We start from the raw sequence: 23,758 nt of genomic DNA, 5'->3' as shown, positions 1-23,758 counted from the left end.
TCCTTTTCACAGAATTGTGAATACCAAGTGAAATTATATTTCCAACGAACATGAAAGTAATTCAAAGAAGACTGTATAAATTCCAAGCACTTTTTAAAAACAGTCGCAGACAATTATGAAATCTAGCTCATATTCAAAACCAAACTTCCCCACGAGGCTTTTTGCTTCTCATTAAGTCTGAGAATGCTTCCCAGATTGCCAAGGAATCCTGAATGAATGTACCTGCCCAAGGAGCATGTGAAAGACAAGCTTGTGGAACCTTTCCATTTAAAACATAAAACTATTTGCAAGTCAGGGGCTCCATCAAGCTAGTCCAGCCGGCCCCCCTGCCTGACTCAGCCGTGGTGGCAGCTGCCCTCTCCCTGCCTTGTGACCTTCACCTGAAGAACAACTTGCTTTCTGCAGCCGGCTCGAGGAAAAGGGGCAAAAGCCGGTCCTTCCCACGGGCACCTGGTTCACAGGCAGCAGCAGAAGGCTGCGAGGCCGACACCGGCCCCTCCTGTTCAGGGAATGTGGGCCAAGCTCGTCCCTCTGTTCACCAGTGTCCTCCAACAGGCACCAGGATAGCCCCAAGGCCAAGGTCGCTCCAAAGTGAGCCACCAAGACTTAAAACACAGATAACTCTTAGCATCGAAGTCAAATTGTCAGCTGTGCAGAAAATCTCACAGATTGTTCAGCACCCCGTCGGTAATGTCGTTATAAGACTGAGCGTGACGACGGCAGCCTGACGATGCTCATCTCTTAACGAATAATTGCACTGCTGGCTGAGCACCTGCTGCTGAAGCCGGCCCTGACGTCACTGCACCACCAGTCCTCACGGAGAGCTGGATGGGGGCACCCCGCGACTCTGTGTCACACATGAAGGCACAGGACCCACGGCTGCCACGTGGAAGAGCCAGTCTGTGGACCTGGACCCAGGAAGCAGGGTCCATTCGCTTTTTCTTTTCTGCGGTCTGCGGGCCTCTCACTGCCGTGGCCTCTCCCGTTGCGGAGCACAGGCTCCGGACGCGCAGGCGCAGCGCCCACGGCTCACGGGCCCAGCCGCTCCGCGGCACGTGGGACCCTCCCGCACCGGGGCACGAACCCGCGTCCCCTGCATCGGCAGGCGGATTCTCAGCCACTGCGCCACCAGGGAAGCCCAGGGTGCATTCTCTTAACCTCTAGTCTCCACTGCCTCTTCAAGTCGGCACAGCGGGCACACAGGTGGCAAACTGAGGAAGGAAAGAGCTGCTTTGCTTCAGAACAGTTCAGGCTGTTGGGTAAATGACCTCTGATGAAGTGACACTATTATAATAGACAGCAAAATGGGGGGAGGTGAACCAGCAAACACCACCACGCCTGGATCACACACCTCGGGAACTGGGCACTGTTGTCTTTTGTACCCTCACTCATGTGGTCGGGTCTGGCCATCCTGTACAATCTATCTCTAAAGTAATTTTCCGCCATAAGCCCCTACACTACCTAATATTCACTATGTTTTGTGGATTGATATTTCTAAGTAATTACTATTTAAGAACTTACAACTAAATACTAAACCCTTGTCAGAGAGGAGACATTCTCAAGGGCCTATGTGTCAACAACATGCAATATAAAGACCAATGTAATGACATTTCCCCTTGAAAATGCAGAGGTGTTTATTTCAAATACTTACTAGAACAGCCTTCTATCATCACCATGCACCACGCCATTGTCTCTGGCATCATTTATTGAGAGATTATTCTGTGCTGTGCTTGGGAAGGCATTATAGGTCCATAACCCCTTATCCACAAAAAGCTAAAAACAGCTCTGAAATTCCAAATATTTTTTCAAGACTTGGTCACAAAAAGTAATTGGCGATAAGACCTGACCAGAGGCTACTAATAGTCTTTATTGATCCCTTTGGTGTGAGTCCTTGAACGTTTGGCTGAAGAAATCTCCACGTGTTTGATTACGGGGGGCTGCCCAGACCTCACCAGAGTGTGTATCACAGTGGATACACACTGTTCTCTTTTTCAACTCTGAGAGATTCTTAATTCCAAAACGTATCTGTCCCAAGGGCTACAAATAAGACAGTAGACTTTTATTATTATCTCTATTTTTTTTTTTTTTGCAGTACGCGGGCCTCTCACTGTTGTGGCCTCTCCCGTTGCGGAGCACAGGCTCCGGACGCGCAGGCCCAGTGGCCATGGCTCACGGGCCCAGCTGCTCCGCGGCATGTGGGATTTTCCGGGACCGGGGCACGAACCCGCGTCCCCTGCATAGGCAGGCGGACTCCCAACCACTGCGCCACCAGGGAAGCCCTATTATCTCTATTAGGCAAGAACTGGATGCTCAGGAAAGTTAAGAGCCCGGGAAAGAACACCTAATAAAAAAGAGAAACAAACCCAGGACTTCAAGACTCCAAACATAGGCTCCTACCCCTTATTATATCGTGTTACTTTATGAAATGTAAATACTATATGAAAACCTTTAAAATATTTCTAACATTAGAGTTCCAGCACTAAGATTTACTGTTTGTAAAAACAGTAAACCTCTGTTTACTGTAAACCAGACCTCTGACATAAAATCACCAAGAGCACATTACGCTTATCTATTTTTACTGGGAACTTGGGATGCAAACAGTATTCAGGGAAAGCATACAAACATCTGTCAATTTCAGCTACTGTTTTAAAGAGACAAGGCCTAATGAATCAGTGTTTTCTGTCACAATAATGAGAGTTCCCTCTAAGTCAGGGGTCCTGAACCCTGTCAAGACCCAGGCTGCACAGCAGGAGGTGAGCCGCGGGCAAGCGAGCGCAGCTTCATCCGCTGCCCCCACGGCTCGCATTGCCGCCTGACCATCCCCCCCCACTCCAGTCTGTGGAAGAAAACTGTCTTCCACGAAACCGGTCCCTGGTACCCAAAAGGTTGGGGACTCCTGCTCTAAGTCACATGTTAAGCACACAAAAATGAAGCCATTAACTCTGCCGATTCTATATTCAGTTTTAAAAACTACGGTTACATGAAACAAATGAGAAACAATGGTAATTCTAGAATATAAAATCAGATTTTCTAGCGGCAAAATATGAATCTCCTCCCAGCCCTACCCTAGATTCCCTATAAAACCAAAACTAACCCAGTTTCACTTACTTTAGTTACTTCCTTGTTCAACAGGCTGGCTGTTATTTAAATCATCAGCGTACCAATCTAGAAATGGATATACTATGTTTCTAGTTCTGCTTTTAAATAAGTGCTCCTGACAGAAGCATTTAGATAAGAGCTTTCTTGATGATCAAATCAATGCTATTTTAGTGATTATAACAAAGGATGACCCAACAACTAAGCCACATCATTTGAAATTTGCTAAACTCAAATGGGGGACCCAAAAGGAGGCCTGCTCTTCGATAACATAACTTTTATTCAAGGCCAGTGTTTCAGCCGCTGCCGCAAGGAGGACGGACATCCAGTATTACGCTGTTAATGACACTTAATCACCAAGTTAAAAATCGTAAGTGAGGGAACCCACACGGCCCTGCCATCTTAGCCTGCCTGACACCGTCTTCGCTAACGCTCACAGCGCGCTCTACTCCTGAAGCCGGCCTCCCAGCCACGCGCCTCCGACTCCCCTCATCCGCTCCTCAGGTGAATGCAAACAGCGAGTGAGAAAGTAAAATGTGAAGAAATGTAAACTGTCTCCTGCAGTAGCGATTATCATTTGCAGTGACGGGCAAGTGCAGCTTCTATGAAAGCCCCTTCCCGGAGCCTGAGAAGCTCCACTTAAATATTCCTTCTTAAGTAAGATGTCAATGTGACTCTTTGATTAGCTCAGAGTGACGCATTCTCCCCAGGTCAAGAGCAGTGAAGCAGTTAAAAACGCACTAGGCTTCCTGCAGCTTCGGCCAAGACGCTCCACTTTTCTGAGTCTGGGGTTTTTTTAACCTGGAAACTGAGGGGCTTGGCCTGACGTGATCACAAGGGCCTCTGGCTCTAAATTCTGTAAAGTGCGTGGCGTAACGTTTACGGTGAAATGAAACAGACACAAAATCCCACATGCCCCTGTGGGCCCTCGGGGACTGAGTGAAGAAAGAGTAACGTTCTAGGTCCAGCATTCACCGCTGCCGTAACGACTATCTCCAGCCACACATTTCTTTACTTCTCTCCAGTGGAGCCAAGAACTCTCCATTTCTTCAATCATTGTATTTCAAAATTAGAATTAAGTTTGTTCTAAAAATATAATCACTCTTTTTAAAAAATTTATTTTACTTGTTTTTGGCTGCGTTGGGTCTTCGTTGCTGTGCGCGGGCTTTCTCTAGTTGCGGCGAGCAGAGAAAGAAAGAGAAAGAAAGAAATTCTTCTCTTGTTGCGGAGCACGGGCTCTAGGCGCGCGGGCTTCAGGAGTTGTGGCGCACGGGCTTAGTTGCTCCGCGGCATGTGAGAATCTTCCCAGACCAGGGCTCAAACCCTGTCCCCTGCATTGGCAGGAGGATTCTTAACTACTGCGCCACCAGGGAAGCCCCTACTCTTTTTTTAACTTTTATTTTATAGTGGACTATAGTTGATTAACGACGTTGTGACAGTTTCAGGTGTCCAGCAAAGTGATTCAGTTATACATATACATGTCTCTATTCTTTTTCAAATTCTTTTCCCATTTAGGTTGGTACATAATATTGAGCAGAGTTCCCTATGCTATATGGCAGGTCCTTGTCGGTTATCCATTTTAAATGTAGTAGTGTGTACATGTCAATCCCAAGGTCCCTATCTCCTCTCCCACCCCCATAACCAGAAGTTCTTTCTCTAAGTCTGAGTCTGTTTCTGTTTTGTAAGTAAGTTCATTTGTATCATTTCTTTTCAGATTCCACATAGAAGCAATAGATATTCTTTCTCTGTCTAGCTTCCTTCACTCAGTATGATAGTCTGTAGGTCCATCCCCATGTTACTGCAAATGGCATTATTTCATTCTTTTTAATGGCTGAGTAATATTCCATTGTATTATGTACCACATTTTCTAACTACTCATAATATGAAATTTTAAAAAATGGTTTCTAGAACATTTCAAAGTACACTAAGCCTAATGCTCACTTGGAAAAAGATGCTATTTAAAAAACCTCAGTCAAGTTACACACAGAAAACATGATACAGAACACCAAATGCCCTGCGTTGCAAGAGCTACTTCTGCTTAACTCCCATGAGAGCACAGGAAAGGCCAGAAGTGCGTGCTCCACACGCACTTTCTTGTGTGGAAGGGAGCCTGGGCGAAATCAGGGAAGAAGGGCTCAGAAAGAGGCTGGCAGGCTTCTAAACTTTTACATCATCCATCCATCCATCCATCCATCTTCTAAAAAAATTTAAATCACTTCTCCTGGTATTAACCGTAGTTTTAATTACATAAGTACATTAAATTTCTTAAGGAAAACAAAGGACCTTAGGATGGGAGGGAGGGAGGGAGGAAAGAAGGTAAGTAGGTTACTATTCATATAGCCTCACCTTGGATACTCCCATCACACCCCAACCAAACCATCACTCTACCAACACGGGTTAATACCTTTAGCAATTTTCTAAACTTTTAAAAATTATTTTTCTCATTCTGAATTTGGAAATAAGTATAAAATAGTCCAAAGCTGTCCAAGAAAAATCTTAATACGGCTAGATGTTATCTAAGAAACGCGTCCAGATGTTATGTATACCTTAAGTCTAGTTACTGAACTACAGAAATACACACACACACGCATGCACGCGGGCTTCCCTGTCAGCGAATCCCCGGGCACTTTCCTCTCAGGGGACCCTGGCAATCCGGCTGACGCTCAACAGTGGGGAGACCAAGCCGCCTTGGCTCTGGCCGCCCCTGGTCATCCTGACCCCTGAGTGCATGTGTCCTCGACTCCGCGTCCCACCGGCTCGCAGCGCCAGCCCCCGCACCCTGCATTCCTGGATCGTGTCCACGGTGGGGAAGAGGCTCGTCCCTTCTCCCGCCCTTTTAACCCCACCTTTGAACTGTCGGCTCCTTCCCAGCTGCGGTTACCAAGATTACGCTGACGGTCAAGTCTCTTCTCTGTTTCTATGGCAAGAGGTAATGAAAGCTGGCTCCAGATCCACCAGAGAGATCAGCAGTTAGCCTCTACCTGCTCCCGGCAGGTTCCCAATCCCTAATCAAACACTCGCCCTCCAGGACTCCCTAATCCGAACTGAGAAACTCTCAGAAAAGATGGCCATTTTCGAACCATTCTCATCAGGAGGCACAGTTCAGCACTGTGAACCTGGGAATGTAAACAGAAGCGAGTGTTAAATCATTACACAGCGAGGGTTGGATAAGGACCCTGATGAGAAAACCCCATCCTTCTGACTTAAATTCATGAGCAAAGGACAAATGAGGCTCTGGAACCTTCCCTCAAGAGCTGGGTCCAGTGTAGGTGGAACCTCTGGGTCGGGCATCACCGAGGGATGACTTCTACTGGCAAATGGCTAGCAGCCTAGGACCCAAGGCAGAACTGTGAAATAGCTTCTCCGTGGACCTGAAGCCCATTTCTTTACGTTCAAGTGGCCAAAATCTTGAATATTTTAAAGATCTCACACACTGGCAAAATCCCCAGGCAATGAAATTACCCCTTCCTTCCTCAGCCACCTCTAACTCCCCAACCTTAATCAAACCTCCTGGTCCCTTCACGAAGATCTCCCAGTTAGATGGCTTGATTCCAACGTAGGGCCAACCCTCCCCAATTCCAGAATAAACAAAGAGACTAATTCCAAATAATCTTTAACGAGCAAAATTGGGGGATTCCTTAAACTTCTTCATCTACTCATTTATTCATTCATTCACTCAGCAACTACTGAGCATCTACTATCCCAGACGCTTGGGAAACACCAGAGAATGAAACACAGACCACTGCCCCGTGGACCTTAAGTTCCGCACTCCAGGACTCCCCCACCTGACTTGCACGTTGGTCCTCGGTGGGGCCCGAGCCCGTCTCCTTGCCCAGGATCTCGCCCTCATGCCCCACTTGTCACCCTGCAACCAGAGCAATCTTTCCAACACGAGCGCACCCTGTCACCCACTGCCGCAGCATCAAGTCAAATCACACGGCCTACGGGTTTGAACTCAATGTGGTGAAACGGGGAAAACACTAAGCCCTCCACCACGGGCTGGCTGAGGGCACTAAGAGGAAGGAAAGAGCCCAGGTCTGCTCTGTCCCCTCGATGTGTCCCAAAGGTCCCAGAAACAACTCCCAGGCCTTCATCGCGGAGGCCCTCCTTCCAGACCTGCACCAGCTCAGGCTCTACACTCCCAGCTGTCCACTCCGGGCACCTGCTGCTCCGGACGGGCCCCGCCCCTTGTGTCTCCACCGTCCCCGCAAAAGCCCTGTTGCACAATCCTCAGCCTCCTGACCTTCCAGCCACCCGTCGGAGACCAGCGGAAACCTGCATGTCTTGGGAAGGCTTTCCTGGCACCCCGGCAATTGTGACTTGCACCTCTGTTACAGGAGTCTTCATCTGCCTCATAAGCTGCAGCCTTGATGTTTGAGGAGACGGACGAGGCTCCCTGGAACCCCCAACTCTGCACAAGTCATTACAGCACAGACATGTCGCCTTAGATGGCATGTGCAAGGCAGACAGGAAACACCGATGAGGGCGGCTAGTTTTATTCACTCCCTCGTGTGGGCAGCACCTCAAGAGGCATGACTCAGACTCACGCCCGGGCAAAGCCACACCTCACAGCAACCAAGACACACACGCCAACTCCGAGCATGTCACGGGCTAACGTCTGAGGCCGTTAAACCATCCACTCTCACTAGGCTGTGATTCCTTGAGGAAAGGGAGGCTGAGCTAGTCAACATATTTACCTCTGCACCTCTCAGAATACCACACATTCAATTTTAGATATTTTGAAAAAAAAAAAAGAAAAGAATGAAGTGTGGACAAGAAGCATCTAGAGTGGACTAGATTTGCTTGACCATTTTTTTCAGCATATTAGCTAATGGCCCAGCACCAACCTGGAAGGAGTTTTTCCGAGAGATAAAGTCTTAAAGTCTGCAAGGGTGAAGGGCTGTGGGGGGAGCCAGAGGCTTTTTTAGGAGAAGGTCTCCTTGTCTGAGGGGCTTCTTTGGGGGGAGTCAGCCTGCTTCAGGAAAGCAGAATTTCCGGGGCCCGTTCACCTCACACAACATGTTGCAGCAGCTAAATCCCAGCGGCCCGAGAGGCAGGCGGATTGCACCCGTGGGCGGAACGGGTTTGCGGCACCCTGCTGCGGACCGCTTGCAGCACTGTCATCTCATCCGAACGAGGGCAGCACGGAAAAATTACGCCGTTAGAGCAAACTGAAGCATACCCTCAGCTGGAAAACTCTGCTCGCTTAGCAGTAAGACAACTCTTCATTCACTAATTCAACCAAGCATCCACTGGGGGTTGCTCTAACAGTACACCAAAGGCAACGGGAATAGGTATAGTATTTGACCCCCAAGAAATATGACAAATGGTATTCATTTTATTTCTAAGCTAACGGTGACCAAGCTTGAGGCTGTCCAGCGGGCAGGACATGTATTTGGGCAAGTCTTCCTACCGCCCGCAACCCCACCTTTGACTTGGACCCGTGCCCAGTGCTCTGGGACGGTAGCTTCACACCCCCCACCCCACAGCGCCTGACTCCTACCCAAAACACAGTCCATCCAGAAATTACGAAATTGCCTTTGCTTGTTATGAAAAAAACCCACTAACCACTAAACCAAAACTATGTGTTTTAAAAAATGAAGTCCCCCGTGCCATCCCCCGAGCCCTCCCTTCCTCAAGGGCACGCGCTATCAATGGTCTCACATCTTTTCTTTCAAGTATTTTTCCACAGACAAGCATATACTCTTCTTGGAGGGCTGTCTTCACGAGAATGTCATCATCCTTACCTCTTTTGTGGTAAGCTGCTTTTCTTTTTCCTCAGTATTTACAGATGCCTTTTCATGACCCAAAGCAACCAAACAAAAGCCACTTGTGGTATCTCTAATTGGCTTATTATGTTTCTGTGGAGTTTGATTGTTTTTGTCTTTACAAATTTATCTTCTGCTGGCATTTTTCTAAAGTACTATTTTCTTTTCCTCCCCTATCCTCAGCTTACCTTTCCTCCTTTATGCTCAAGATGGCAAAATTCTTCCCTGTGTGTGATTAATTTCTTGAGTTTCAGCAACACCTTTTCAGTTCTGACATCCTAAGGACTGCTCCTAAGCAAAGTGTTTGCTTTGCTTATCTTATCAACTTCGCTCCTGGCTGCACAAGCTGACAGAGCAATTTCCCGTTTGCAGAATGAGTCCAAACCATTCCCGATCATTCAGTCGACAAAATGTTTCCCTTAAACAGCAATGATTATTTCTTCAGAATGCTAATAGGGCCATGGGCTGCAAAACACTCTCTCCTGCCGACATCCAACCCTATTCTAGCTCTTGGGAAAAAAAATTAACAGCTTAAAGAACTGGCCTCGTAATTATCAAAATTACCTTTCTACCCATAAAAATTAATGTTTGCTGTTTGCAAATTCAAGCACAGTAAGTACCTGGCACCGAACTAGATGGTTTTCTCATCGGCTTGTTCCCAGAGGCCTCCTCTTCTGATGTGAGCAGCCCAGTGGCTTATTCTTATGTGACTGGGTGCCCCAAGGAGCCATGAGAGCTGGGGGAGAAAAGGGGGGGCCCAGCTGCTGCTCCAGACACAAGTCCAGAAAAGTGTGCTGGCCCATGGACACGTCATGAACAGCTGATCCAAGACATATGGAGGTGGGGGAGGGAAATCCTTTAATAATTACACTTAAGCTATTAACATTCCACACTTTGTGACAGTTTTTGGACAATTAAGCAAAACTGATATTGGTGCTTTCAACCGCACAATTTCAGTTCTCACAGTAACTTCTAGACCTTGACTCCTCCATCTTCTTTCCCTGGCAATTACCTTCTTCGACGAAAACAACATCGTAAAGACGCATGCACAGTAGCAAAATGATTATCCCTGCGGCGCTTTGTACATGCAACCTTCAGAGAACTCAAAAACCATCAGTAAAATCAAAGCATACTAGGCGAAAATTAAAAATTACACAGCAATTAAAAGGATCTGGAAGTCACCAGATTCCCATTACTAGAAGAATGATGGTCAGTGCATATGGAGGACCTACGTGTCGTCGGGACACGGCGCGACGTCCGCGCCCCCGTCCACGCGGCAGACAACCCCCTCGGCGGCAGGTGAGACTCAGCAGAGCGCAGTCTTAGCCTCTACCCGTCTAAGCAACGCTCCCGGACTCTGGGACACCCAGGGAGGGGACACAGGCTCTGTTCCCGACCCATCACTGTGGCTTCACGCCAACTCCCCCGGACGCCACGGGCTCCCCTGCACCCCCCAGAATTCCTCATCCAGACTGACACCTCATCCACACCCTTGCTTTCTCCTCTGTTTTAGGGCAAAGACACAACTTTTATCTTATTTATTACTAAAGCGATATCATACTTCATAAGCTCCCACAGCGTTAATCCTCCAAACCCTGGTGGCAGGCCAATCTTCCGTATCTCTTAACGAGGAAATAAACGGTATCGGGACTGGGCTTACTCTTATTTTTGTAACAACAACAAAGATGTCAACTGCTTAGAAATGAATGACTGTAAAAGCCCATTTTTCATTAATCAGACGACTATTCATTAAGCCCCCCTGGGCCCCCTCGGACTGCACTATCCACCAAGTGGGCAGAGAAGCATGATTAGCTTATCATTAAATAACTGGAGAGCAGACAAATCTTAAACTGTACCAGCACCTCGGTATAAGCACCAGAGGCATTATTCTCACAAATAAACATAACTAAGGATGACCCGTTTCAAGAACAAAACAGAGGGGCTCCGGGTCAGGCGCTGCACCATCTCCTGTGTTCCAGGCCTATCGGCTCGTGGCAGACAGCAGCCTGAACACACGTCCTCAAAGCGCCGCTTTCACTCATGGTAAGAAAGAAGATGTGCACGTGTGTGTGTGTGTGGGGGGGGTGCGTGCGTGTCTGTGTGTGTTTCTCTCTCCCATCCGGCCTAGCTTATTTTCATCAGCACAGACAGGCCCCCTATGACGATACGTTCACCTACACTGTCAGCTCAGCACACGTCACCCCCACAAGGACAGGGGCTCCGCGAAACTCACCTGCTGAACATCCTGCTGGAAAACGCACAGCTGCAGCCTCTGGTGGAGCCGGACCTTGCGGTGCTGCCAGATGTTTTCGAGCTGCCGCTGGTGATGCAGCACCTCGTGGATGACGTCGAGAACGTGGTGCACGGCCTTGGAGTAGTTGGCGGAGGCCGTGAGGGAGTCGGAGCTGCCGGGAGTCAGGGGCCGCTGGAGCTTGTCAAGGAGTGACTTCCCGTCTTGGCTCACCTGCCGGCAGGACAGACGAGCGACTGTAAACCAGCAACTATTCCAGAGCCGAGGCTTTGCCCAGGCCATGCTGCAGAACCTGTCCTCCAGCGTGTGTGCACGCTTGCACAGACACATGCTTACACACACACACACACACACACACACACACACACACACAGACATAAACCACGGTTTCATTCAAAGGCACGTTATATAAAGAACAAAATAAAACTGAAAACAAATCCATCAGTTATTCAATCACATCACAAAACCAAATATGGTAAAACACGGACTTAAAATAAAAGAACATTCATCATCACGAAACACTGTAGTAGATGCTACTCTTAATAAATAAACATGGTATTTTGCCTTAAATGACACATGGGCTGACATAAAATTTCATTGCTGGGATATCTGCAAATTAAAATTTAAAAGTAATACTTTTCTTGAGTTATGTTAGTGAGAATACAGCAATCACAATGGAGCAAACTTCTAATGCTGAATCTGCAACCTCACTTCAAAAGAAATCAAACATCCAGCACCAGGCAAAGAATATGTACTTTCACTTTCTGACACAGTGGGATAGCAATTTTACCTCACAAAATAAAAAAGAAAATGAAAAAGTGCCATTTTATTTGGTTCATTAACTTAGAAGTAGCAATTTTAATTAAAATGCCATCATTTCTTAAAGGAGATTTCAGTGCTGTATTACAGCAGTTAGCTATCAAAGTACAATTAAATGAAAGCAATCAGACTAACCAAAAAGAGTAAGAAAAGGTGAGGGCAGAATATGGAAAGAAAAGCATTATATATTTTTTACATTTAAACTTATGAATGATTATGCCAGATGTGGTAGGAACTATGTGATCAGATGGGACAGAAAGAAGGATGCGAGCACGTAATGGAGCTGGGCTGTGCGTGTGACTCGGGCGCTTCCTAAGCCAGCCCTCATCACCATGATCCTGCTCAGATCCTTCCGAATCTGAGGGCCTCCTTGGGTTTCTATGGAAAGGAGGAGCAAAACGGAGCCTGGTTTTTTAAAAAATAAATTTATTTATTTATTTTTGGCTGCCTTGGGCCTTCGTTGCTGCGCACGGGCTTTCTCTAGTTGCGGCGAGCGGGGGCTACTCTTCATTGCGGTGAGCAGGCTTCTCATTGCGGCGGCTTCTCTTGTTGCAGAGCACGGGCTCTAGGCGCATGGGCTCGGCAGTTGTGGCTCGCGGGCTCTAGAGCACAGGCTCAGTAGTTGTGGCGCACAGGCTTAGCTGCTCCGCGGCATGTGGGAACTTCCCAGACCAGGGCTCGAACCCGTGTCCCCTGCATTGGCAGGCGGATTCTTAACCACTGTGCCGCCAGGGAAGTCCCAAAAGGGAGGCTTGTTAACAGATGCAGACAGGGTTCAGGGGCAAACCCTTAGGACAGAGGAAAGGGGGGGGGGCACTGGATGACTGGGACAGGCCAAAGGAAGCCTTTAGCAACCAAAAACTGGTGGCAAATGAGAGGTCTGTGGAATTTTCTAATCCCTTCCTTTAATCCTCTTACAACTTTGAATCTTGCTGGAAAGCAACGTGTTTGTTTCCTAATACCTGATTTGGAGACCTTTGTTGGAAGCTGTTGGAAGTGCTGGCTATTCCTTACGAAGGCTGGCTACCAGCCTTTGTAGATTAAAATTGATCTAATACATCAAGTTAGAAAAACTGAAGCAGAAAGAAACCGAGCTGACATAACCAAAGAGAACAGGGGAAAAAGAGGAAACAACTGAAGGGCAACAGTTGTGTCAGGCACGTGTACAAAGAGAAACAGAGGAAATGCGAGTCTTCCAAAGCAGGGAGTTGCCCCCAGGAGTCACTGAAACTTGTGTGGGCACTTTGGTACAATGATTTGGGGGAGGGGAGACAGTGACTGACCCGGGGGGAAGGGATTTATTGTGACAGATTCACAGAGGCAGGAGATTACCCCAAAATCATCCTGCTGTGTGTAATAATCTGAGTTAAGCTCTATGTGACATATAAACATGGAGTTTTTTTTTTTTTTCTTTTTCTCTTTTTCACTCTAATATACACTGATTTTTCCAGGAATGCAGTTAACCACGGTAATCAAAGGAAGGCAGTGCTTGGTCTTCTTTGAAACTTTACAAGAGTTGCTTACCGTTTTAAAATACCAGCACAATGATACCATTCTCAGTATCTGAGTCACAAGTATTAATATAAGACATGTCCAGTCTGCATTTGTAGTTGCCATGTTCACAATGCTTTTGTATGTACGGCAAGCACCTGGAAATCTAATTTTTTTCTCCTCCATTTTGCATGTACTTAGGCATTTATAGACTGAAACACATTTGATCATAAATCACCTTTCTTTTGTCTCTTGTTCACATTGTAGCATGTAAGTAATTTATATGTACAAACATACATTTTTTTCTGAAAATAATTACCCATACATTTTATTTGAGCAGGTACCCTAAAATTTCAGTTAAACAACGGGGGTGCAGCATTTCTTAGGACTGAGGACCAATACTCCAAGCTACACATTTCACATTTGTACAGAGCCTAGAAGGAATTCCTTATAAATATTTCCTCTTGAGTTTTACACCTTATAATATGTGTAAGTCAGGAAACATACACCAGAGCATATGACTTGGTGAACACGTGCCAGAAGGATACAGATCAGAAGGTGTGGCAGAAACTGAGAGCTGCTCCCCCAAAGTCCACTTGCCCCTCCTTGACCCCACAGTCAGGAACAGCAATACTCCAGCTATAAACCTGCATTTCCTAGACTCGCTTCCAAGTAGGAGTGGCTAACGTAACAGAGGTAAAAAATGCTGAATGGGGCTTCCAGGAAAGCTGCCTAGGAGGCTGAGTATGCTCGTTCCCCCCTTGCCTCTTTCTCCTCCCTGCTGCCAATAACTTGGTGAAGATGGCTGGAGCTTCAGCAGCTACTGATGACCTTGAGGCAATCTTAAGGATGGTAGCCCACCTGCTAAAAGAGGCAAAGCAAAAAGACAAAAGGATTCAGAGACCCTCTTACTAACAGAGCTACCATACCAGCCCTGGGACACAAGCCCTGGGACTTTCCCACTGGTAAAAAGTAAACCTCTATCTTAAGCCGTTGTTTTGGATCTTAAACCGCAATACAAAATGACAAATGGGTTCCCAGCCCTTACTAAGTTTCCAAAGGCATCCATGTGACACCATTAATATTCTACTACTGAGAATAAATAAATACTCTGAGAGAGAATATTCCAAGTAATCTTTCTTGGGTGTCTTTACAACTGTCTGACAGAGCTCGAGAGCAGATATTATTACTGGGTTTAGAACAACATGCCTACTCATGGTGGAGGGGCGGGAGGGAATGACTGAGTACGTAAACACACAATCACCTTAATATAAGGGAACACATTAAGCAAAGCTCTGCCTTCTGGGTACCCCTAAGCAGGGATTAAACTGTCTCTGTTGGTGCCCTTGCTGGTACTGTTACTTGTGGGTAGAGAATGTGCCAGCAGAAGTGGCTAGAAAAAAATCCCAGTCAAGAGGACATCTGTTGCACCAAAACTAGACCCCATGGAACTCCAAATGTGTGTTCATACGTAGCAATTCTCCAATAAAGCTTTCGAAATAGTTCTACTCTATTTCAGTGTAGCATTCACAAATTCGTCAATTTAAAAGGAATTATTTAAGCACATGAAGAATACCATATATAAATTTTAGTAAATTTTAGCAAAATGTCTTTGTCTTTATAAGTACAGTAGTACTATATTGGGGAAAATATGCTAGCATTTTATAAAGAGGACTGTTCTATTGTATAAAAATAAGGATTTTTAAATGGCTATTCATATATAATTTAAGTACTAAAACAATTAATATATATATATAAGCTTATGGTATGTGATACAGTTCAGAATTTCTTAACTAAAGAACCAGGTGAATTAATTTACTTAAGTTATATGTTTTGTCTAAAAACATGTTTTTAGCTTCCAGGCAGTCAAACCCTGTCCCACAAAGAGACCACAGCTGTTAAAAAAGGAAATCAACCTTTACTATCAAAAAGCAGGACTTATCTGCTTTAATTTTTGAAAACATCAAATTGGGCCATTTTTTCACATTCTGCTCTTTGCTCCTCTTGGAATACAGCGCTCAGGGACTTGAAAGGCAGTGGAAGTAACATTTTATAAATATATGAACTAATACACTCTAATACCTAAATGAGTTAAGAGAAATGCAAGAAAGGAAAAAAAGGGGTTGAAGTTTAAAACTTTACCATATCATAGGTATGTTCGTTCCTAGTATTTAAGAGGAAACTTAACTGTTTAAAAGCAAGAACAGTGGTCTGGTTCTTGATTATTTACTTGTAATCAAAACGTCACATAAGATCTGTAGTAACTTGGATTCCTGTGCACCACCCTACAAAACGTTGCGCCAAACCTCACAGAGGCTTGCCCGTTCTTATTTCCGGTACTTGGGTGTCTACCTTTCCCACCAGATCAGATGAGAGCTCAGAGCCTCCAGCAGGAATACTCTTCGCTCACACACAGAATGCTGCTCTGACCTACAGAAAGAGACCAGTACCTGGAGACTATCGCTCAAGGTGGCAAAAACCACCACCCTAGGACCACGTATGACCTGTGAAAGGTCAGTTAGATGCAAAGGTGGTGCTGTATCAGATCTAACAGTGCGCGAACAGTACTCCCGAGATATGACCAAGGTGGGCAAGACACACGAACGGCGTAAAGGCGCGGCTAGAAAGGACTACACTCAGCGTGCCGTACAGAAGCGGTGGTCCCTCTTCAAATCTGTCAGGCATTGACTCGGACCAGCATCACCCGCTCCGCTTCCTTCGCAGCCTCATCACGGCCTGCAGGGCACAGCCCTCCACCCGGAGCCTGAGAACGTTTCACAGCCCCACCCCCCTCTCGCCAAGTTATTCTCAAGTCCAGGTTCTAGGGAGGCAGGGGAGAGTGACGCGTGGTAGCGTGTGCGCTTCCAGCTTATTTTGCGGCTGTGATCGACACTCCCCAGGCGAAGAGATGAACGCTTTGTGTTGGAGTCGGGAGCGTGAACCCGTCTTAAGACGGCTTCGCAAAGAGCTGCTGCCACTAACACTGGCTGATGACCGGCTGAAAGGCTGCATGCCGGCTTCCCACCCGAGGGAGGCCACCCAATATCCTTGCCTTTAGAGGCTGGGACTCCCCGCTGAGACGGTTTTCCTCAGGCAAAGCTCTTAGGGTGGAATTCTGAAAGCCTATTTCCATTTCTTTCGGCGATGAGATTCCTTACTCAAAACCAGATCAACCTGATCACGTTTGGCTCGCTGACAGCTCTACCTGGGATCTTCGGAAAGGGAAAACCTAAACAGGACCCAGACAAGGACCTGGCTGGCACAGCCCAGCCGGTTAAGTCAACTGTATGCAGAGAACATGCATGTTCTACGGATTCCACGTGGGCTTGACCTCTGTTGCTTCTACATTTCAAGCCCTTGCAAGGCCTGCAATTTGGGGGTGCAGAGAGAGACCCCCGGATGGTCTGTTGGCTCTGATGCTGTGCCCAACATTGACTGTGGCACCTGCACATGTTCAGAGATGCTGCGATACTTAATGAGGCTTTGAAACAACCGCTCTATAGAAGCTGTTCTATAGCCAGGCAGGCAGGAGAGCTGTCACACATCACAGGCAGGATTTTAGGATGTTTACTACCGAGGTGACTCATTTTTCTGTCTGCTTTTCTTTTAAGCTAATAACCCTCATCGTGCCATCACCCACTCGTACAGCTCTTTAAAAAAGGAGCTCTACCAGCTCTTCAGGCAGCCTACCAGTCACTTCCACGAGGTGCTATGGAAGTGTGCAGTAAGTCAGATTGAGAAACGTGTTGAATTGTTAAACTGACATTTTAGTATTTGTCAAATTGAGAGACTGATGCAGGAACTAAACCCTGAAGTCACACGGGATCAGGGCGGGCCCCGGTGGACGTGGCATTTCGCCTCCTCTGCTGCAAGAATCCCCGCCTGCGGCGGCTGTGGTGAAGAGCACAGGCAGGCGGGCACACAGTCTCACGTCACAGCTCAGAGGGCGGGGCTCAGGGTTACAGACGGCACGGGCACGCTGTACCGAGATCAAAATCACCTCTATGAGTTTAGCTTGTGGAGAAAGTGGTTGGTTAAGTCTGCTGAAGATAAAATGTTGAAAACGACTACTCCCTGTGCTGTTTCTACAACTACAGCTTATCCCAGATGTCTGTGTTGCTTCACTCTCCTGCGATCAACTACATCAGACAGCATTGGCCCCAAACCTGGCAAACTGAAGCAAGCGCGTGTTGACAAGGCACGGGCAGGCTCCTGTTGCTACAACACCAACGGGGACATGGGACAGGTCTAATTAAAGCACAGAAAAGCAGGTGTTTGTGTCCTGGGGGATAAACAAGTGCTGGGAAAGTTTCCACCGCCAACTTTTGTCATCGGAGACTAGAAGCCGTAGGTAACTATTTAAAGAAAAAAACTGCGGAAGGAAGGGAGGAGGAGGGAAGGAAAGGAAAGGAAAAGCAGGTGAAAGAAAAAGGAAGCACAAGCCCTGCTTACCAGTATTCCTCCTCCTAGGCGACCCGTGCCCGTGGCAGGGGCGCCATAAATTTCTGTGGGCTGAGTGCCTCCTGGGCAGGCCGGCAGCTCTTCAGAGCCAGGCAGGGAATATCTCTCAGTGTGTGGGCTGTAAAGCATCTGCATCAGAGTCCCCGGATCACTTGGGAAACCCACTAAAAAGATGGAGACGCACTATCTCTGGGGGTGGAGCAGAAGAAGCCACACATGCTCAGGTTAGAAAACCAGTGATTGAGGAAAAGAAGAAATCACTGACGAGACAAGCGCGATCCTTGCTTTCGCCTCCCCCGCCCCTCCTAGCATGGAGGAACCAGTGCCCAGGGTCTGCGGCAGTGAGGGGCAGGGGTGCCACGGTGACCCCGTGCCGGGCTTCCTAAGGGCGCTGGGGGCGATCGGAGGCCGGGGGAACGGGGGAGACTGGGAAGACGGAGCAAATGCACTTACCGAACAAATAACTTAATACGCCGAGGACAAAGGGAATCAGATTTCTCGCCGTCTGAAAGGGGATTTATAAAACAGAAAGGGAAAGGCTGGTACTGGATTGGAGACGGAAGTGTCAGTAGGAACACGTGCGGTTTTAAAACAGAGACAGACACAGACACAGCAACAGCTGTAGATGTATGTGCATGGATGGATGGGTGGATGGGTGGGTGGACGGGTATCTACATTCACATGCTTCCTGACTCTGCTCAGATGGCCTAGAAGCACTGACACCCCACAAGCAAGGGAGCACTTTTTTTGTGGGGGGGGGGGTACGTGGGCCTCTCACTGTCGTGGCCTCTCCCGTCGCGGAGCACAGGCTCCGGACGCGCAGGCTCAGCGGCCACGGCTCACGGGCCCAGCTGCTCCGCGGCATGTGGGATCTTCCTGGACCAGGGCACGAACCCGCGTCCCCTGCATCGGCAGGCGGACTCCCAACCGCTGCGCCACCAGGGGAGCCCAAGTGAGCACTCTTGAGCAGCCAGATCTTTGTTTCTAAATACCATGCAACACTACAAGGAACCAGAACCTCTTGGTGAGACGCCTGATGTCAGGGATGAGGCGGGAAAAGAACAAGATGAGCCTGGGAACATCCTGTTACGCTAGACAGTGATGCTCAAAGAACGGTAAGGACAGATCAGAAAAACACGGAAACGTGAGGCCTAGGTTGTCCCACTGTCCCAACGTGGACAATTTAGGCATCAAAATAGAGTACTGGGTTTTAACCCGTGGAATATAATAAGATTTCATAGATTCATACTGAAATAATCAATAAATTTAAAAATGGGAAGAAAGGAAATAAAGTCCTTCCTACGGCAGCAGGTCACCTAATGAAAACAGAAGGAACGACGGAAATAGGTCCCCAGCGTCTGACAGCATCACAGTGGCGCTGTCGTGGGCAGGAGTCGGCGGGGACGCTAAGGCCGTGAGAAGTCTGAGGAAGCACAGACAGCGTGTCACGTCACTGCGTCTCTCCACAACACGCTCAGCCAAGACGCCTTTTTACATGGCGATTTTACGTTGGAGAAACCTTAGAGAGGCCACCCACCTCACCAGGTGGTCAAGGCTAACACCGGCGGTCGTGGGAAGAGGGGTCAGCCTCCTGTGCCCCTGCTGTGACACTCGGCCCAGTCAGCTCCCCAAGAAAACTGCGTGGGTGGGAGGCTGAGGGTCTCCTACAGAAGGAAAGGCCTGAACTCTGAGACTGTCAAAGACACAGGCAGAGAAAGACTAATGAATGTCCCAGTGTGAAGGAGGCCGGTGAGACGCGTGCTGCCGGGCCAGAAAAGAGAAAGACACGGAGTGGGGACGGCGGGAAACACGGATGGCCCGTGGGCAGGATGAGTGTCGATGTGAGGGCTGGAGAGAGGACAGCGCAAGCCACCGGGCAGTCCGGTCAAGGCGACGCGGGAGCTCCCTGTTCTAACACTTTTCTGCGGCCTGAAACTACCTCCAAATTTAAATAATTTGCAAGGGAAAAAAAATTTCTCTTCTACTGAATTTCTCTTCAATTCATTCTCTTTTACTGAAAGTCTTTTCTGTTCATCTAGTTCCAACCACTGTCTCCTTGAGTCTACAGCTCAGTTGCAAACATGTTCTTAGGCTAAAAATTGTGGTTTAAGCCTGGGAAGCTGTCTGCTTGCCATCCAATCATTTTAAATTATTAGCACCAGTTTAAAATCTAATGAAACCACACCAGAGGTAAACCTAAGTTCCCATGTTAAGATGCCCCCATTTTAATAGAAGGCGGTGGAAACGGTGAGAGAGTTCTGTTCTTTGATAAAAGCACCGAGGGGCAGCGGGCAGGCTGACCGGCCACCAGGCCAGAGGATGGCACCGGTCAGGTCAGGTTGAGTCCGAGGTAAGTCCTGTGGGTGAAGACTGTATCCCAGTCCTGCCAGTCACCTTGTGTGTGAGCTCTTCAGTCCCATAGCAATCTGGAACCTACCAATGCAATTGAAGAGCTGCTCCCAAGAAAATCATGAATAAGAAGATGGGTGAAGGCCTAGTTATACCAGGGATAACAGGGTCACTCACCCACTTTCTATATTACAGGTCAAAATTAGACGATGCATGGAGATGGTACACTAGGGGGAAGAACTTAATGCTCTTTGCAAGTCACACATTCCTCATGAATCAGCGCGATTAAAAACCTACAGATCTGTTCAACCTTCACTTTCACTATTAAAAAAGCTACCACTTATTTATACAGTTTCTAATAAACTAGATAACCAAATTAGCTTATAAACACCTGATGCAAAATTAAGAAACATAATACAGAGTTAACTATTTTTTAATTACATGACAACATAAAATAGTGTTAAAGAGGGATCATGTTAAGTAAAGAGGTGTCCAGAGAAACAAACACGTAGACATCAACTTTCACAGGCAGGAGACTGGACCACACTGTGAAGCAAATATTGTAGGGCATCACACGTTCATTTAATTCACGCGCGGACATGGTGGGGTCAGGAGACCTGGGCCCAAAGACATGAGAATGACAGCTGTTTGGTGAAGCAGGACCTGTCAGACTGAAAATCAAATGGCCGAACAACTTTGACAGGTGTGGATGTGGCTCAAATCAAGGAAGATCTGGATTTAAATAGTCATCCCTTGGTAACAAGGGGGAATGGTTCTAGGACCCCCCCATGGATACCAAAATCAGTGGATGCTCAAGTCTCTTTTCTACAACCGCGTAGAACAGGTGACCCCGCACATCCAGAATGCAGACCTGCGGCTACAGAGGGCTGACTGTATTTCCTAAACATCTACTCCATGGCTCAGCCCTCTGCCAGGTGGTTTGAAACATTTTCTTACTGGAGTCTCACAGTAATCTTTCCTATGAGCATACAGTATTACAGATGCTGAAAGAAAGCACGCACAGAACTCCTACCCACTCCCCACTCACCTCCAGGAACTTAACCGGTATCATAAAGGCAGACTGGTCGGAAGGGCCAGAGATCACGACGTGGACAAGAGTGACCTGCCCGGACCTACGTGTATCTGTCGTTGTCACTGCATCTAGCACAGTGGTGGCTGGGAACACACAGGCGGCCTGGCTGGGTTCAGTGCCCGCTCCACCTCCTATAAGCTGTTAACCAGGCACAAGTCACCTGACCTCTGTACGGCGCCTTCCTCACTTGTAACAGTGGGTTAGTACGAGTCCCTGCCCCAGAGCTGCAGGCATTAGACGAGTGATTACATAACGTCCTTACAACAAAGGCTGCCACAGAAGGTGGCAGAAAATGAAGCAGGGATATGTTAAATAATTAATTTAAACGAATAAAGAAAACACTCCACTTAAGATTCCTAGAACAGCAAGTGGCTTCACACACTTCAAAAAACTGCGTATGCTTTGAAATCCAGAACATGAGGTACACATCAGGTTTCCCTCTTTCCTAGAAAGTTTCATTCAAGAATAGTAGATTGAGTTTGACTGACTGAATAGCACACAAAATACTATTTCCTAAATACATGCAGTCAAGAAGATTACGATTTATTTTAGCAGATGACAATCTAAGCACTCTAAAGAAAACCCACAAACGTCACAGGGCCATGAAGAGCTTGTCTCTGCTCCGTCCTGTTTTACGCACTAGCCCTCACCCCCAACTCCAGTTCAAAAGTTACAGTGAAACTGCAGTTCAACTCGACACCTGTAAGTCTCTTCTAGACTAGCCCAAAATTTGATTTCTTCAACTTTCAGTGCTCTGACACAAAAACAGTGTTGCTTTACAGCTGGGGTAGATCTGACCACTCACCTCAGAGTAGGCAAGGGTGATGTGCTCATATATCCCCTGGTGGTGGTGAATGGCGTCCTCCAGGTCCTGCAGCTCGGACGGCAGGTCCACCTCGCCGCAGGCTTTGCACCACGAGTCCACGTTGCTCATATACTGGGATGGTATTAAAAAAACAAAAGGATTATGTCTATCAATAGCAAACGATATTGAGAAGCAGCTATTTTTTAATGTGGTTTGGAAATCAGCGTGGTTGAGAGAGTGTCTAAGGACAGAGCACGGTTGAGCCTCCATCTCAAATGGCACTGACACGGGTTCTCAAACCCGATTCCTGGACTCTGCGTCCCCCTCCCCCACCCCACCCCCAGCTTAGGTTCTGGCAGAACCGGAGCTGGGGCAAGGAAGCTGCATTTGAAGTGACAGCCTCGGGTGGCTCTGCGGTCACCCCTGGGAGCACCTCTGCCCTGCATTAGCGGTTTGGGGCATCCTGGTTCATTCTCCCGTCGGACATTTGAATCCACATTCCCAACTGCCCTGCGCTGCTAGCCGTGGAAAGCATAGATGCCTCATCCACCACTCCCCGCAGCCTGCTGCTACTCCTGGAGCTGTAGTCCAGCCTTCCTGCTTTCCTCTTGCATTAAAACGGCAATGGAAGATTCCTGAAATCATCTACCTGTCGTTAGGAAGAGCAGGGGGTCCACTCGTCTACCTTTCCAAAAGCAAATACACAAAGCAATCAAAGGAGACCAAAGGCGAACGGGGCCGAAACTCCTCAGCTGTGCCCACCGAATGGAAGGGAGGCTGCGGAATCACTGGGCTCTTCCCACTTGGCACGTAAACGAGGAGAGTCTGGGCTGCGGGCTGCGGGCTGCAGGCTGCCGTCCTGGGTCGCTGCTGCTACCTACCCTGTCTTCTTCACCGCCACCACCACATCCCAGGACTCATCCATAGCTGAGAAATCACTGCCAAATTTCCCAGGGAGACCCTATCAGCATCCATCGCGGTTAAGCATCACAGGCAAAGCAGCAGGAGGCCCAATTAAAGGCGCTACTTCAATTAAGCCAGACGGACATCGACGTATTTCCCTGGGTTTCACCTCCTCACCGTCTTTCTACTTATCAAGGAATGCAGAGGGTGGCTATTTCAAACAGGGTGACTGACCTGCCAGATAAGAAACGTGCTATAATTCTCTTAAAATATGTATGAGAATAACCTCCCGGGTACTTGTGACATTTTTAGGAGCTTAAAATAGACAAGTCACCTGAATAATAATTGTTTATAAAAATCCCTTTATTATTAATGTATTGGCTCAAAAATACACCTGTATGCAAATCCTAGGGCTCGAAACTAATTCCCAGGGCATTAAGTGTCATCTGATAGCGTGCGGTTTCTGATGGCTTCAGACATGACTAAACTGACGCAGGCCCAGGGGACGGTCCTCAGTGCCCTCCTCTACAGTTCCTCCTCACACCACCAGGGCAATGGAAGTAGTAATAAAATTCTTTATGCCTCTCCCCCTCTGCATGAATACACTTATGACTACGTAGGCATATTTCTAAGTATTTCTTGGATGGAATGTTCTACAATTAGGTCAAGTTGATGATTATAGGCATTCTTGATCTCTATTTCACTCCATCTTCTTCCATTAC

At 47.5% G+C, this 23,758-nt stretch overlaps 1 protein-coding gene across 4 annotated transcripts in view; it reads right to left on the bottom strand.

Annotated features, from left to right (window-relative positions):
- The window catches only part of TRIO (trio Rho guanine nucleotide exchange factor), a 377,760-nt gene that overhangs the window by 174,681 nt on the left and 179,321 nt on the right, over window positions 1-23,758 (bottom strand). For all 4 annotated transcript variants that reach the window (XM_059062877.2, XM_067030805.1, XM_067030806.1 and 1 more), the window contains exons 8-9: window positions 22,134-22,265; window positions 11,098-11,328 (exon numbers count right to left, since the gene is read on the bottom strand). In XM_059062877.2, coding sequence (XP_058918860.1) covers window positions 11,098-11,328; window positions 22,134-22,265 — 363 coding nt within the window. The remainder of the gene's footprint in view (window positions 1-11,097; window positions 11,329-22,133; window positions 22,266-23,758) is intronic.

This window comes from Kogia breviceps, chromosome 4 (genome assembly GCF_026419965.1).
Source record: "Kogia breviceps isolate mKogBre1 chromosome 4, mKogBre1 haplotype 1, whole genome shotgun sequence".
Taxonomy (NCBI): Eukaryota; Metazoa; Chordata; class Mammalia; order Artiodactyla; family Physeteridae; genus Kogia; species Kogia breviceps.
The sequence above is the reverse complement of the archived record's forward strand: the minus strand, read 5'-3'. Positions and strand labels throughout refer to the sequence as shown.